Here is a 13,523-nt window from a genome sequence, read left to right as displayed (position 1 = left end):
ATATTCAACTCTAGCTTCGATGACCCCTGTTTCATAGTCCACATGTACTCTACATACATACCTAACCATCCACACCCTTCAATTCGATTCTGCAATATCTTCCCATTATTCTCACTTCCTATTCTGAGGAACCAGCTCAACGATATACCCGTCCTACAACCATCAGCATCAGCATCAATACCAAACCCAACACAAACTCAAAACTCACCGGATCAGCCACAAAAGCAATCTGTTCGAAAATCCTCTTATAATTCTCATGAACCTCACCACCCCCCACCCCCCTCTTCTCCTCCCACTCACTCAACGGAACATCCTTCCTCTCCGCCTCCCCCAGATCCTTAATGACCCTCACCCCTTCCCCCTTCAACCTATCCAACGCCTCCTTAACATCCGGAACCGTGAATCCCAAATGTCCAAAACCCAGCGCCGGCGGCTCGTTACCCGTCGATATGGGAAATCCACCTTCTTCTTCTGGCTTCTCCGTCCCATGGACGTGGTATAATTCCAATAAACCCAAGGTGCGAGTCAAGTTGTGAGCCGTGGCGGTATTTGCTGCCCATTCAGGCAGGGAAGGAGTGTCGGGTGGTGGATAGCCCAGGTAGTAGATCGTGCAAGGGCCAAAATCCATGGTGAATATGGTTCGCATGCCCATTAGATCCATGTAGAAGTGGAGTGTGCGTCGGGGGTCGCGGATGCGGAGCATGAAGTGGTTCAGCTTGTAACCTGCTGTAGGAGAAGATAGGGAAACTGGGGGGTCGTTATTATGACCGCCGGGTAGGAAGGCGCCTGGTTCGAAGGGAGATGGGTATGTGTTCGACATAGTGGTTGGCAGCAGTGGGTATTCTGAGTATGAGTATGTATTTCGAGTAGGAATTGAAGGTAGTGAGGAGGATATAGATACCAAGGCGGGATATATAGCTAGATATGGCCCTGGTAATGAACGGTTGCGAAAGCGCCAAGCAGAAGGATACTACGAGAGATTAACAAAACTACAGACTCAAATTTTTCTTTATATTCCCCGTTCTGTATAGAAAAATCACATTAGCATAAGCTTTGGAACCGGATAAGACCGAGCGGGGAAACCCAGTACAAGTCAATTTAGGCCCGGAAAATGCCATCTGATCTAGAGTGATATCCCTCCGCAGGCTTGTTCATAGGTCTGAATTAGAGACAGTAAACCCATCACAAGATTATCTCAGTGTCCCATGGAGAGAGAGATAATAGCCCATACTAATATGTAGTTATAGCTTATCTTACTCTTAGTTATCACACTCAGGAAGGAAGGGAGTTAAAACGATTGTCAGAAATTGTCTAGAAGGACAGAATGTTAGTCTTCAATCAATCGCGTAGGGATACAATAGAACACAACATATCCCGCACAAACTTGGAGCTCGCGGGGTATCCCCGATTCCCCGGACTATCATGCACATCCCCCCGATACGTACTTAGCCCCACGAGAAACGCGGGGAAGTGCAATATATTTCCCCATCGTCCGCCTGGAAGCGAGACCGGTATAATACCATGACAGACTGTAAGAGATCTTATTTTGCTTATCTTGTGTGAATATGTAAATATCTCCTGAAGCGTCTCTAGCTCCTCTCCCATATAGTAGAGCATATTTATTTTATCACCGGAAACCAACAATTAACAGAATTCCCTACCGACCTAATTAGTGTTGTATTATATACAAAATTGCCAGTTTTCCAGAATATATATCTTAACGACCAATTATGCAACACGTATAATATTTAATTTATAGTGTAATTGTAACGTCTATGTCCTTATATAGCGAGAGCAGTTCTCGGGCGTTGCCCAAGAATCCTAGTCTTTCGCTCCTGGCGCAGCCGTTTAGCTCCTAGAATGCTCCCCTAGGAGTTAGGTCGTGACAGTAATGTTAGTAATTATTTACATCTTGAATATCTACAGAAAAACAGAATTCAGATATTCGAAATTTAGCTTGAATATTTCTAATGATCTATATTTTAAATATCTACAAAGTAAAGGCCTTGAAATTGCCTTCTCGTTGAGAATCCATGCTCAAGAACGGACCATTTGTAAGTAATACGGCACTCATCAGGTCGGGGGACCAAAAACAGGTCGGTAGAGAATTATGTTAATTCTTGAGGTTATACGAAAGATGATAACCTCCACTTGATTTATACTATGAGGCAGAACTGCACCAATGACGCCCATATATCAGCCACGCTGTCTCTGATTATATTGTGGAACTCACTACAGTAAAAGCCTCGTCTGTATCGAAAATATATACATATTCTCGAGTCTCTAAAATGCTCGATTAAGTCTTCTAGCTAGAGTGCTCGAGTAAGCCTATTTAACGTACCACTCATAATAATAAGAATATGCGCGATCAAGTTTACCCTCCTTGAAATCTTGAGCCTGCAGAGCAGTTAGTCAAAATTGCGACTAAGTTTAGTAAACAGGGAGACTCACTAGAGCTTCGTTAAAATATTCTATCATCTCAACTTCCTCCCTGAACCACAGTTCCTGTTTTGGGGAAAGAGGCTCTTCTTCTGGAAATGTTTGAGCAGAGTCAAAATCAACCCAAAGAACTCGATCTTGCTCTTGCTCTCCCGATACTACCATCATATTCCTTGGCTTCGGGTCGCCATGGAGAACCTTAGCCTGATGAATCTCATCAAGGATACGACGCAGTTTCTCCAGGCGAAGTTCTGAAAAATTGTCCAAACTAATTTGTTGCATGTTTGCGACATATTCGATCAGGACGGCATTAGGAGGTAGCTTATCGCCAACAAACATATGCAAGTCTGGCCAGGAATTCGGTTGTATATTTGTGATTGTTCCGTAGAAGTCAGGAATAACCCCTCGCTTACACAGCCCCTTTGCTTTCAGCCGTCGATAAGCAGTAGATTCACAGATGAAGAGATCAATTTCGTAATCAGTAGGGTCGCAATCTGTACGGCATCTAGTATGATACTTATAACCTTCAGTGACGTTTCAAGCAATGGTATAGTCCACTTACTTACCACTTTCATAACACATATTTTTCCATGGACAGCAACCTTGAAGACAACAGAATTCTCAGATTCTTTCAGTTTCTGGAGGAATGTCACATCACCGGGTTTGACATCGGAGAGCTCATCTGCCATATTTGGAATCTGATGCGTAACTGAATATCGGAAAGAGATGTAGGGCGAAGTAAGTTGGACTTCGCTACATGGAGGTAACTGAAGGAAATGATCATGCGGATTGCTCTCGGAATTCTTAATTTATGCCTTAGGCGTCAAGACTCACATTCCAAATTTTGATCGTTATAAATTTGGCCTATTATGTGGAGCCACGCTGATTGGGTGTAGGAATTGAATCGCAGTTCAAATAAGTGTAAATATCAAGTCCTATTTAGGGTATCCGGGTTCTCTCTCCTCTAGATCTCACCACGGTAAAGGCTTATCTGTATCGAATGTATATACATATATATTTCTAACTATTCCGAGGAAGATCATTGTTTTTCACACTCATAATAATATCACCACTGGGGCCCTTAAAGTCCTGCGGACTAATAAAGATGTAGGACTCGGGCGGATCTTCCATAGGGATCGTATCGGGATTAAGTAAGTAGTACTCTTATTCTCGAAATAGAGAAGCTAAGGGCTCTCGATTTTTATCTCCGCAACAGTTTTATCAATACCAATATGACAATATTAACCCATTAACCTCAGCCTAATCTCAATGTCCATCTCTGCCCCATGGGTAGAACCCGTTTAGGAGCTGGCGATATTGTGTCTCTAGAGGTCCCAGCTCTAGAGGTTTGAATTCACTGCGCCTAGTTAGGTAGATTTCAGACGGGAGACGCCAGACGGAATTCTTACAGGTTTTTATTAACTCTGAAGAATTCAAAAGGCAATGTCTGCATATCAGGTGTATTGTTCCGATAGTTAATATCAAGAGTAATATGGAAGTGCCGGCGAGGTTCAGGCTGGGGTGGCTCTGCGTGAACGAAATGGTTGTCGCGACCGGTTTTATTGTAACCAGATGACTCGAGGAATTTTTGGGAAATCTTGACTATTTCCTGTGGAGAACCGTTGTCAAACTCGTTTGACCGGAGCCTTAAGACAACGCGCTTTGGTGCATCCATTCTCAAGCTTGAGTTTGGGCGAAATCTGCCCCGGGGACTATCCTCAGTTTATTATTAAATACGCTGCAGGATTGACCGCTCTGGCTATTTCACCGCCCTACTTATATGCCAAGAATCTTTAGATAATGGGGACTAGCGGAAGCACAGGCACTACCTATCTACCGTTACCCCGATACGTCTAATCATAATATCGAAGAACGGGAGGTATTTGTTGTAATACATAGTAGGTACTAATTACAAAATGGTATCGGAAATCGGCCATCGACCACCCCCGCCCTTCGCCATCAAATATCCAGCAACTTAGACGATAACATCATCAGAACCAACGGAGCTCGGTGGAGATGGAAGCTGACATTTCGGGCATTTCCCAGGCCAGTTTCTATCCTGCATGTCGATACGAAGCTGGAGTGAGCGTGTTGTTCCATCCGTGCCTACACAATAGGCCTGATCAGGACGACGCTCCGAAGTGGTGCATCTTTGGATAGCGTAAATATGAGTGTGTTGTTGGGAGCGACAAGGCTCCCCACTATAGGTGGTTCGCACGAGGTTTTCGCACATTATATGGTTCAATCAGTTCTGTCTCCTGTGTGAGGAAAGAGTTGTCACTCAAATAGGCTGATTATTACGAACCTGGAAGCTTCGGAGTTGGCTAGATATAATCCCGAGGTTCCTAGAGGCAAGACAGAAGCAGAAGGGAGTAGAGGTCGAAATAAATATTTTCATAGCTTTAGATGATAAGACAGAATCCAACCCAGATAGGCGATGGTTAAGTAGTCTGCTATTGTAAGTCTACGTTCCCTGTGTTTTTCACTACTAGATTCTATCATCCATATCGCCTTGCATTAGACTTGCATTGGCCCTTGTCACGCCAGTCTGAATTTTCCTGGAGAGTGGGGTAAAGTGAGCGATTATCTAGCTCACAGTTGTTTCTGCTTATCGAGGAGTAGCACAAGTCAGCCTGATTCTTTTAGTTTATTATTGTAGTATGTAGTACCTGCGAGTCATCACTCCTCACAGTAAGTATAGTAGCCTCCTCCCGGGGCCCAAAAAAAAACTACTATGCATCTCGTGTCGAAACGTCTAATGACTGTTATTGCGTTCGGAGAGATAAAGCGATCTTAGAGAAGACAGAAGATCTCCACCCTGGTATTAACTAGGCAGCAGAATATGTATCAGTGCTGTGGGAAGCTTCTGCAAAATAGTGTATCAATTATACTATACTGGCGGGACCGATCTCGCTGGACAACCTCGATAGCAGCAAATGGAGACATCCTAGGACGATTCAACTAATCCTAAACGAATATATCCGATAAGGAGTCTAATGTTGAACAACTAATGGACGGCGGAATAGACCTGCGAATGCTTAACTCAGATAGACTGATAGAGAGACGAGACTTATTATAGACGGTGACTCCATATATACACAATGCTCTTGCCATTAGATGTCCTAGGTATAAGTATGAAGTGCATTATATAGTATGTTCTATTAACTTAGTCTATTCACATATATAATAATCCAGGGAGGCGCCAACACCAACGCACACCTCTCTATTTCCCCTTCAAGGTCTAGTCTATTTCTTCTTCCACGTTCTCACCCGGAAGATATAATACAGAATGACTGCCCCGCAGATATTAAACACAAAGTAAGCCCAGAAAATACCATAATTGCGCCAACGGTCTCCCCAGTAGATCTCACGCGCAGCCAAGTACTGATCAGCCGACGTCAGGGCACAATACTGGCAACCAGAGGTCGAATCGGGGTTATAGAGCTGACCCCCAGCGGCTTTGACGTATGTTTCCAGATACTGCCCACAGGTCTGATTGGGAGGGGGGTCAAGGACGCTCAGTTCTCTGTCAGAGCATTGAACCGGTCGAGCGTGTAGAGCGGTACTGCTCATTCCACTGATGTAGTATGTAAATGGTGACACGCGGTACATGAAAATCCAGAACCCTGGCAGCGCAGTTGGCGGCTGCATGACACCGTTGAAGATGAAAGAGAGACCAAACATCAGGATTGCAAGCATAGAGGCGACGGCGGGCTCAGGGATGGCTGCCACAATGAATATAGCCATGCTGGCAGCATAGATCCAGAACTGGACAACGAAGAGGAGGATCAGACCTTGGCGCTGGGAGCTTTGATCGGCTCCGAACACTGGGAAGTAGAAAGCCGCCCAGGAACAGATTCCCACGAGGATCTGCCATGGCAGCTCGGCCATAATCTGCGAGAGGATGAAGACCTTCCAGGAGTAGACCCGGGATGGCCGCTCGCGTACCTCATATAGAGCACGTTGCGATACAAACTTTGGCATGATCTGGTTCACAAGCGTTGAGAATATCGTGCAGAGCAAGAATATACTGAAAAGTGAATTCTGGAAGCCTTGGACCGAGTTATCGGCCTTCCAGAACGAGAAGCCGATAAAAATGCCGACAATGATTCCTAGTCCACACCGCGAAAGTATATATTGCGGCTGTCGGAAATATTGCTGGAACACACGGCGCAAGACATGGTAGAACTGGTGAGCAAGGGGCATCGCGAACTCATCGTTTTCATTGTCGCCAGAAACGGCTTCAGTAGCGGAATGCTCAACCGGGGAGTGCTCCAGGCGGTCAAGTTCGGCAAGCACCTCTCTGTATTCTGAACTGTTCTTCCAGACCTGGGACCAATCCTTTGTCTCATCAGCAAGGACTTGAAGCATATACTCGGCTGGATTCTCAAGGTCTTCACACGGCCTTGCACCATTGCGAGAGAAGTATTCCAAGAGAAGATTTGACTGATCTCCAAGATCACCGAAGTAAACCGTTTTTCCACCCTTGGCTAAGAGAAGTAATCGGTCGAATTGTTGAAACAGCAAAGCACTAGGCTGGTGGATGGTCGCAAGGACAGCTTGTCCATTGTCTGCTAGTTTTCGCAGAAGTGCACAAATAGTCCATGAGCTCTGTGAATCAAGACCACTGGTAGGCTCATCCAGGAAGATGAGTAGACTGGGCTTTGCTGCAAGCTCCACTCCTATGCTCAAGAGCTTCCTTTGCTCCACGTTGAGACCCTCGCCAACAATGCCCACAACAGCTTCAGCGAAATCAGCCATCCCCAGCATGTCAATGACTTGCTCAACATATTGATATTTATCCTTGGTGGAGACCGACTTGGGCTGACGAAGCACTGCGCTAAACCGGAGTGCTTCACGTACTGTTGCCGTTTCCAGGTGCAGGTCTTGCTGTTGGACGTACCCAGTTCTTCGTGGGAAATTAGCACTCAGTTCTCTTCCATTCACAAGCATCTTGCCTGTGATCACACCAAACGAAACTCTCTGCGCAAGGACGTCGAGCAGTGTAGTCTTTCCGGCCCCAGAGACGCCCATCAATGCGGTCAAGGTTCCAGGCTTCACCCAACCGTCTACTTCATCTAGTAGCCTCCGCGTGCCATCTTTCGTAGGTATTTCATACTTGACACCACGCCATGAAAAGATATCCTTCTGTTCAGAAAGATGAATACCGTCATGGCTTGCAGTTTGGTCTGGCTCGGGCGCATTGATCCTCCCAGGATTCTCAACGTCCTGGCTTTCAAGCTGTCGGGGTGCATGTCCAGGACGAAATACTAATGTTTCTCCCTTAGATCCGGAGCCAGTATTATACTCGGTCACCAGAAGGTAAAACGAATTGAAAAAGATGAGAAATCCAATGAGGATTCCGTAGTTTCGCCAGACATGGGAATATGAATATCCGTAATTATGCTCGATGAAGCTGTCACCAGACACAAATCGTTCTCCGACGACCGCGCCGACCGACGAGCAGATGAATGAATTGCCTGTCCCATATGAAGGGACGAAAGCCCCGCATTCGAACTGTCGCCCATGAAACTCATTGCTCACCAAAGCTTCAAACGTATAGAAGATGGGATTGATCCACCTAATCCACGAGAACCACGGATGCATGTAGGTCTGTGGGAGTGTAAACCCTGTATACACAACGATACAGATGACAAGTATCCCGGCTAGTGTCATTGCTTGTCCGATAGCCTTTGTTATGGCGCCCAAACTGCGGAAGATGCCCGACATGGTAATGATGGCAGTGATCAAGAAGAGATAGAATATGAAAAACTGCGAGGGTTCGCGACGGAGATTTGCCATAAAGTATAGAACCACGGTGAATATGGAGCAACGGAAGACCTTCACCGGTAGATCAACAATGATGCTCGCAAGAGCTTCCGTGAAAGGGTGCACGAAGGCATAGGCGGCTTGCTTCTCGACGATGGGTCGTTGGCTGTAAAGGACCAGGATTTCATTGATCGTTATCAACGCGTTCATAAGCACAGCGAAGAATATAACCGCGCCTTTCTGAAAGAATGCGGAACTCGAATTCGGGGAATTGTAAAAGATGGAACCGATGATTAGAGAGAGGACAAACTGAACTATCACTGTTGACAGGGTGGTCGGTAGGTCATTCCGTAGTCGCTGGTAGGCCCTTTTCATACAAAGTCGTATCTGCATGGGCACCGAAATGAGATATGGACTAGCAGACCTCGTATGCCTGGATTGTTGAGACTCATGCACGGCTTGGAACTCGTGCATCTCTTCATTGTTCGGGGGATGGGCGGCCTTCCACTCGTTGACTTCCTTCAGCAATTGCTGACGCTCAGTACTCCGTTCCCAATATTCAGCGAACTCAGTAGGAGTCCTCGGTACTTTTTCCTCCATCCCCTGACGAGCGCGTCGTTCCCGTGGATTGGTGATGGCTGTGAGAAAGTCACCGCTCACCTGTCGCAGAGGCTTTTCCCAGCCCATCTCTTCAAAATAGTCGACTGCACGGTCAGCGGGACCGAAATAAATCTCTCGGCCCTCGTACAAGACCACTACTTTGTCAAACAAGTCATACATTGCCTGGGAAGCTTGATAGGCGGCAACGGCGTGACATGATCGACCCAAGTCTGCAGAGAGCCTCAAGGCCTTGACAAAGCGCAATGCAGATGCCGCATCAAGACCACGAGTACTATTGTCCCATGCTGCGATACGAGATCGCGAGAGAAACATCTCTGCAATGCTGACGCGCTTGCGTTCTCCACCACTCACGCCCCTCACGAAGTCATCGCCCACTTTGGTATTATAGGTATGAGAAAGTCCGAAAGCAGCCATGGTAACCTGAACTATAGTATCGACGTAGCTCTCACGACTCATATTTTGGACTCTCGTCTGCGGAGTGCGAGCATGGGCGGCGAACGACAGCGTCTCCCCCACAGTAAGATGCGGAAAGTGCTTGTCTACCTCCTGATTATAGGCGATATTCCCGCGATGATGCTTGATCATGGTCTTGTAATCGATTCCTTGGTACTGGATGGAACTTTCTGGCTCAAGGACGAGGTTCTCGACGTGGCCGCAGATGGTTCTGAGCAATGTTGAACATCCGCTGCCGGGACGACCCAGAACAAGGAGGAGCTCTCCGCTTTCGAGCAACCCATCGAATCCATGGAGGATGCGACGTCGAGTATGAGACCTTTTCCCACTGAGGACACGAGTTAATAAATACAAAGGCTTCGTCAAAGCTGAAACCACGGTGTCCTGAAATTGCAGGATGGCGCCGGAGCCGGAGACACAGAGATTCGAAAAGGCAACACCTTGGCCCATCGATTTGATTCCAGCTTCATGGAGAGACTTCAATGCTGTGTGCGCCCATAGATAATGATCGAATTCGGGGTTGGTAGGATCCAATCGTGGATCTGCAGATCCATCTCCAGCTACCGAGACAGAACCCATTCGATCATGGATTCTCGATGCAACCTGGCCGATGGCATCCATCTCTTGTTGCCAGGGTACAGCTGTCGAGCCATCAGAGTCCGATGAACTCAGGTTCATGTCTTTCTCGCTCATAATTGCCTCCGGGTAGAGAACAGAACTGAGACAATCACGGCATGGGAGGGATAAACGAGAGACGAGATGTAGGCGTCTGCGTCAAAACGGGAGTCACAGAACATGCAGGCCTATACCATCAGCCACAAATCTGCGATTCAGTCAGTGATTATATGTTCAAGGATGGGGCCTATTTTCATAATTTCATCGGCCCAGACACCTCCCGATCTCCTGGATGTAGATCCAAACATTATTTCTTCGTATACCGGAAACGTGGATCCATGTCCCGATTCGGCCATCGCAAACCCAGATCGGCCAATGAGATGATGTGCTCTCGTCTGTAGCGCCGGGCAGTCGGCGATTCACCGACCGATCCTCCGATGATAATTAATGCACTGAGTCTAGTCAACATCAACCGTGCGGGTCGAATCTAGGAGAAAGGAGATATCAGTCGGTATTCCGATCAACAATCTGGACAGAAACGGCCGAAATCGTCCGTCGTAAACGATCGTCAGCCCTTTGACGCATGTCAGACCCACTGTCCACGAATAAACCTGGAAGCGTGCAAGTTGATGAAAACAAAACAAAACTTAATTCTTTCGACACGGCCTTTCTCCATCTGGGTCTCCTACTGCGAGGTTGAAGTTGTATCGCGTATATCTCATTTCCAGGGTATGTTTACCGCTGTCACCATTATGCTGTTATGCTGTCCTGGTTGCTCCTTGCTAGCGTGATGGCCCGTAATGCAATAAAATCCGCCAAAAAAAAGCCTGGAAGATGTGACATGATTTTGTATTTCAGAACATGGCGGCCAGTGATCGCTGGGCATCGCTTCATACTGTACTATACATGCAAAATCCGGAACCGCCGTCTGTTCATATGCATCGTGCGATACAGTGCCATCATAGCTGAAATAAAACCCCGCGGGACGCCTGACAGTCCAGGTAATTCCAGAGAAACGCCAAGAATTGGTTGTGGCTGAAATAAATGCAACATGTGGTGGCCCAAAACAAGTAATAGGTCAAGATCAAAATGATAATGCTTTCGTGAATTCGTGACAAGTTTTCTCATTTGAGATCCCGATCTGCAGAAATTCGCCTCTGAAGGATCAGGATGAACGCTGCCTCCAGTACTCAGGTGGGTCTCGCCTCGCAGAGCCATCAGCAGGAGTCTCTCTCACCCCATGGTTGAATTGGGAAGATGGTCTTTCACTCTCACTATCGCTGTCGTCCATCTGGTCCAATAACCGATCGATCTCATCTCCCGCTTGCGCTTCGAGGCCTACGGCTGAATTTGATCGCCCAGAGATACCGCTCACGCTTCCCTCCCTGAACATGACTTTCCGTGTCCTGTGGTTTCCACTAACATCTGAAGGTTGAGATGCCTGGGTGCTGGGATCCAGGCCAGATTCCATTTGTGCTTCGATACTGGTGCTGAGATGCGTCTGCCGTTGTTGTGAATTCTTGTGATATCCAGAGTTTTCAGGACTGGACATGAACAGAAGTGTCTCAATGGCATCTTGTTCCATCAAGGCATTTTGGGATGGCGTCCTTTGTTTTGGGAACATACTGCTTGAAGTCGAAGGAGTAGAAACTTGAAGACGAGATGCGAATTGAGATGGCCGAAGAGGAGGTGTTCCCGGAACTCGAACATCGTTCGTGGGATAAGATGAGTTAGATATCCTGAACTGCTGCTCTGAATGATGGCGGCGGTGACGAGGATATGGGTTGTAGTTCGAAGTAATAGAGGTTGAGTTCGGGTTCGGACGCCGACGAGCGTTATTTCCACTGCCGGATACAATGTCTACAGGCGGCGCAAGTTTAGGGGGTTGTTGCAGTTTCACGGGGGAGGTTTGAGGTCGAATGCTGGGCGGCGATCTTGGATATGACGACGATCCAATATCTGCGGTGGAAGGCCGAGATATATCTGCAGCACCGTTCGGCAGCCGCGAGAGATAAGTCCCAGTTGAAAGACGCGGAGACGTTATTGTGCCGTCCGAAGAGCCACGACGTAAGAGTTTCCCGCTGTCAGAAGGGACACGCTCTCTTGATCCATTCAAGGTGGGAGTTAACGAAGGGGAACCGCTCAGACGCGAACGCTGGATGTCACCATCTCGCAACTGCCAGCCTTTTTCCACCTTCGCAGCGGCGTATGAGAGACGAGCACGAAGCTGTGCAGATAGCTGGAAACAGAATCAATTAGCCCGAAACTCCTGTATCTCTATCCAGAGACTTTTACCTCCGCTATCATACTCCCATTGGAACCCGCACTCATCGTTCTACTATGACCTCTCAAGAATCGACCGATATCCGGGGTCCGCTGCATCTTTCCGTCTGATGGAAGCTTCACCTCGCCGGCTGCATTTCTCTTCTGACCATGAACTGGCTCAGGACGGGATGCCAGTGTCGATCTCGTAGGACTCAGAGGATGCGGCTTCAAAAACGTGCCATTGCTTGGTGTTTCATACGCCAATGTCATCTCCGCGTTCTCCGTCTTCAGGACTCTGGCTCTGTCGGTTGCCGCTTGCGAAGATGACTGGGACTCAGACTGAGTAGAAAAGCCACTGGAAGAAACTGAAGTCAAAGGCGTAAGATTCGCATCAGCCATCTCGCTCGTGGTCTGAGAAAGATCGCTTGACGACTGCTGAAGTCCGCCCGCGATCGCGCTTGACTGTGTTATCGGCCCGCGCTTGGGCGACAACGCTCGGACATCCATAGTCCGGCCGACCAGATCTCTCTGGTCCTCGAAGCGACCCTTCTCCGTCGCGCTGTCACTGCTGTCGACCATCAAAACGTCGCGTGAACTGTCAATCTGCGCGGATGATGGGGCGTTAGGACGCGGTTGGGGCCCGTTCCCGCACGAGGGCCTGTGCAGAGCGGACGCGGATGACCCAGCAGGCGATTGCGCAACTGGCAGCTGCGTGTACACGGCCTGCTGGACAGGCCCAATATGCTGCATAGTTCGATCGCCCAGGCTGGAGAGACCGATGCGGTCGTTCATTGAGAGAAGGCCAGGATCTGTCGGAAGAAGGGCATCACCGCAAAGGGAGCGTCGGGTAAGTTAATAAGAGCTCGACCCGAGAAGAAACGCGGGCGCGATGAAGATCCCAGAGCGCGCAAGGTTCCTGATTATCGAGCAGCCCTTATGCCTGCTCTGATCTTCCTGATTTCGAACGTCTGCCCCGTGCGACAGGAGACGGTCTCGTCAACGGTCAACCGGGCCAAGCTCTGACAGCCGTCAAGTCTACTCCGTAAGTAGAGTAGATGAGTCTCCACAGACTGAAGAGCGGACGAACCGGCGTGGTCCAGCAGCCGGTGGAGTTTCGATATTGGCTAGGCGTCCTTGGAGGGCCACGCACGACACAGACTGTCGAAAGAACAGGAGGCTACAAATATATTAGTGTGAAGACGAAGTAGATGTCCTGCATCGGATTAGCAATCGGAAATAGGTTCATGTACTGGCTGATTGTCGAGAATGTGAGGATGATGAACTCCCATCTCGCTCGCCTTCGCTTGCAGCCGGGACGACGCGTCCGAGGCGCGGTCACGTGGTGAATTCGCGGCGCGCGT

The 13,523-nt window shown here is 48.1% G+C and overlaps 5 protein-coding genes across 5 annotated transcripts; all 5 read right to left on the bottom strand.

The window, feature by feature from the left end:
- Nucleotides 1-136: 136 nt before the first annotated feature.
- On the bottom strand, nucleotides 137-820 carry C8Q69DRAFT_403519 (Glyoxalase/Bleomycin resistance protein/Dihydroxybiphenyl dioxygenase; the record flags this gene model as incomplete). Its single annotated transcript, XM_028628004.1, has 1 exon — nucleotides 137-820. The coding sequence occupies one exon, from the start codon at nucleotides 818-820 to the stop codon at nucleotides 137-139; it is 684 nt and encodes a 227-aa protein (XP_028484858.1).
- A 1,425-nt stretch (nucleotides 821-2,245) lies between these two features.
- On the bottom strand, nucleotides 2,246-3,202 carry C8Q69DRAFT_469323 (hypothetical protein). Its single transcript, XM_028630753.1, has 3 exons — nucleotides 3,006-3,202; nucleotides 2,452-2,955; nucleotides 2,246-2,397 (listed from the first exon to the last, which is right to left on the bottom strand). Exons 1-3 carry the CDS (start codon nucleotides 3,126-3,128, stop codon nucleotides 2,329-2,331), a joined length of 696 nt encoding a protein of 231 aa, XP_028484857.1. The 5' UTR covers nucleotides 3,129-3,202; the 3' UTR covers nucleotides 2,246-2,328.
- Nucleotides 3,203-3,371: 169 nt separating this feature from the next.
- C8Q69DRAFT_469320 (hypothetical protein) lies at nucleotides 3,372-4,173 on the bottom strand. Its single transcript, XM_028630752.1, has 2 exons — nucleotides 3,849-4,173; nucleotides 3,372-3,796 (listed from the first exon to the last, which is right to left on the bottom strand). Exons 1-2 carry the CDS (start codon nucleotides 4,112-4,114, stop codon nucleotides 3,706-3,708), a joined length of 357 nt encoding a protein of 118 aa, XP_028484856.1. The 5' UTR covers nucleotides 4,115-4,173; the 3' UTR covers nucleotides 3,372-3,705.
- Nucleotides 4,174-5,560: 1,387 nt separating this feature from the next.
- Nucleotides 5,561-10,079, bottom strand: C8Q69DRAFT_469316 (ABC multidrug transporter). The gene has a single exon (XM_028630751.1). The coding sequence runs from the start codon at nucleotides 9,973-9,975 to the stop codon at nucleotides 5,686-5,688; it is 4,290 nt and encodes a 1,429-aa protein (XP_028484855.1). The 5' UTR covers nucleotides 9,976-10,079; the 3' UTR covers nucleotides 5,561-5,685.
- A 920-nt stretch (nucleotides 10,080-10,999) lies between these two features.
- C8Q69DRAFT_285564 (hypothetical protein) lies at nucleotides 11,000-13,342 on the bottom strand. Its single transcript, XM_028626958.1, has 2 exons — nucleotides 12,193-13,342; nucleotides 11,000-12,136 (listed from the first exon to the last, which is right to left on the bottom strand). The coding sequence occupies exons 1-2, from the start codon at nucleotides 12,952-12,954 to the stop codon at nucleotides 11,063-11,065; spliced, it is 1,836 nt and encodes a 611-aa protein (XP_028484854.1). The 5' UTR covers nucleotides 12,955-13,342; the 3' UTR covers nucleotides 11,000-11,062.
- Between the last annotated feature and the right edge of the window lie 181 nt (nucleotides 13,343-13,523).

This window comes from Paecilomyces variotii (genome assembly GCF_004022145.1).
Source record: "Paecilomyces variotii strain CBS 101075 chromosome Unknown C8Q69scaffold_6, whole genome shotgun sequence".
Classification (NCBI taxonomy): Eukaryota; Fungi; Ascomycota; class Eurotiomycetes; order Eurotiales; family Thermoascaceae; genus Paecilomyces; species Paecilomyces variotii.
The sequence above is the reverse complement of the archived record's forward strand: the minus strand, read 5'-3'. Positions and strand labels throughout refer to the sequence as shown.

What these genes read in the sequence shown, in the direction of transcription:
- C8Q69DRAFT_469323 (XM_028630753.1), bottom strand. Translation starts at nt 3,128, where the DNA reads ATGGCAGATGAGCTCTCCGATGTCAAACCCGGTGATGTGACATTCCTC. An exon ending in AAATATGTGTTATGAAAGTG is followed by an intron (nt 2,956 to 3,005) that starts GTAAGTAAGTGG and finishes GAAGGTTATAAG; the next exon opens with TATCATACTAGATGCCGTAC. An exon ending in AATATTTTAACGAAGCTCTA is followed by an intron (nt 2,398 to 2,451) that starts GTGAGTCTCCCT and finishes ACTGCTCTGCAG; the next exon opens with GCTCAAGATTTCAAGGAGGG.
- C8Q69DRAFT_469320 (XM_028630752.1), bottom strand. Translation starts at nt 4,114, where the DNA reads ATGGATGCACCAAAGCGCGTTGTCTTAAGGCTCCGGTCAAACGAGTTT. An exon ending in TTCAGAGTTAATAAAAACCT is followed by an intron (nt 3,797 to 3,848) that starts GTAAGAATTCCG and finishes AACTAGGCGCAG; the next exon opens with TGAATTCAAACCTCTAGAGC.
- C8Q69DRAFT_469316 (XM_028630751.1), bottom strand. Translation starts at nt 9,975, where the DNA reads ATGAGCGAGAAAGACATGAACCTGAGTTCATCGGACTCTGATGGCTCG.
- C8Q69DRAFT_285564 (XM_028626958.1), bottom strand. Translation starts at nt 12,954, where the DNA reads ATGAACGACCGCATCGGTCTCTCCAGCCTGGGCGATCGAACTATGCAG. An exon ending in ATGGGAGTATGATAGCGGAG is followed by an intron (nt 12,137 to 12,192) that starts GTAAAAGTCTCT and finishes TTCTGTTTCCAG; the next exon opens with CTATCTGCACAGCTTCGTGC.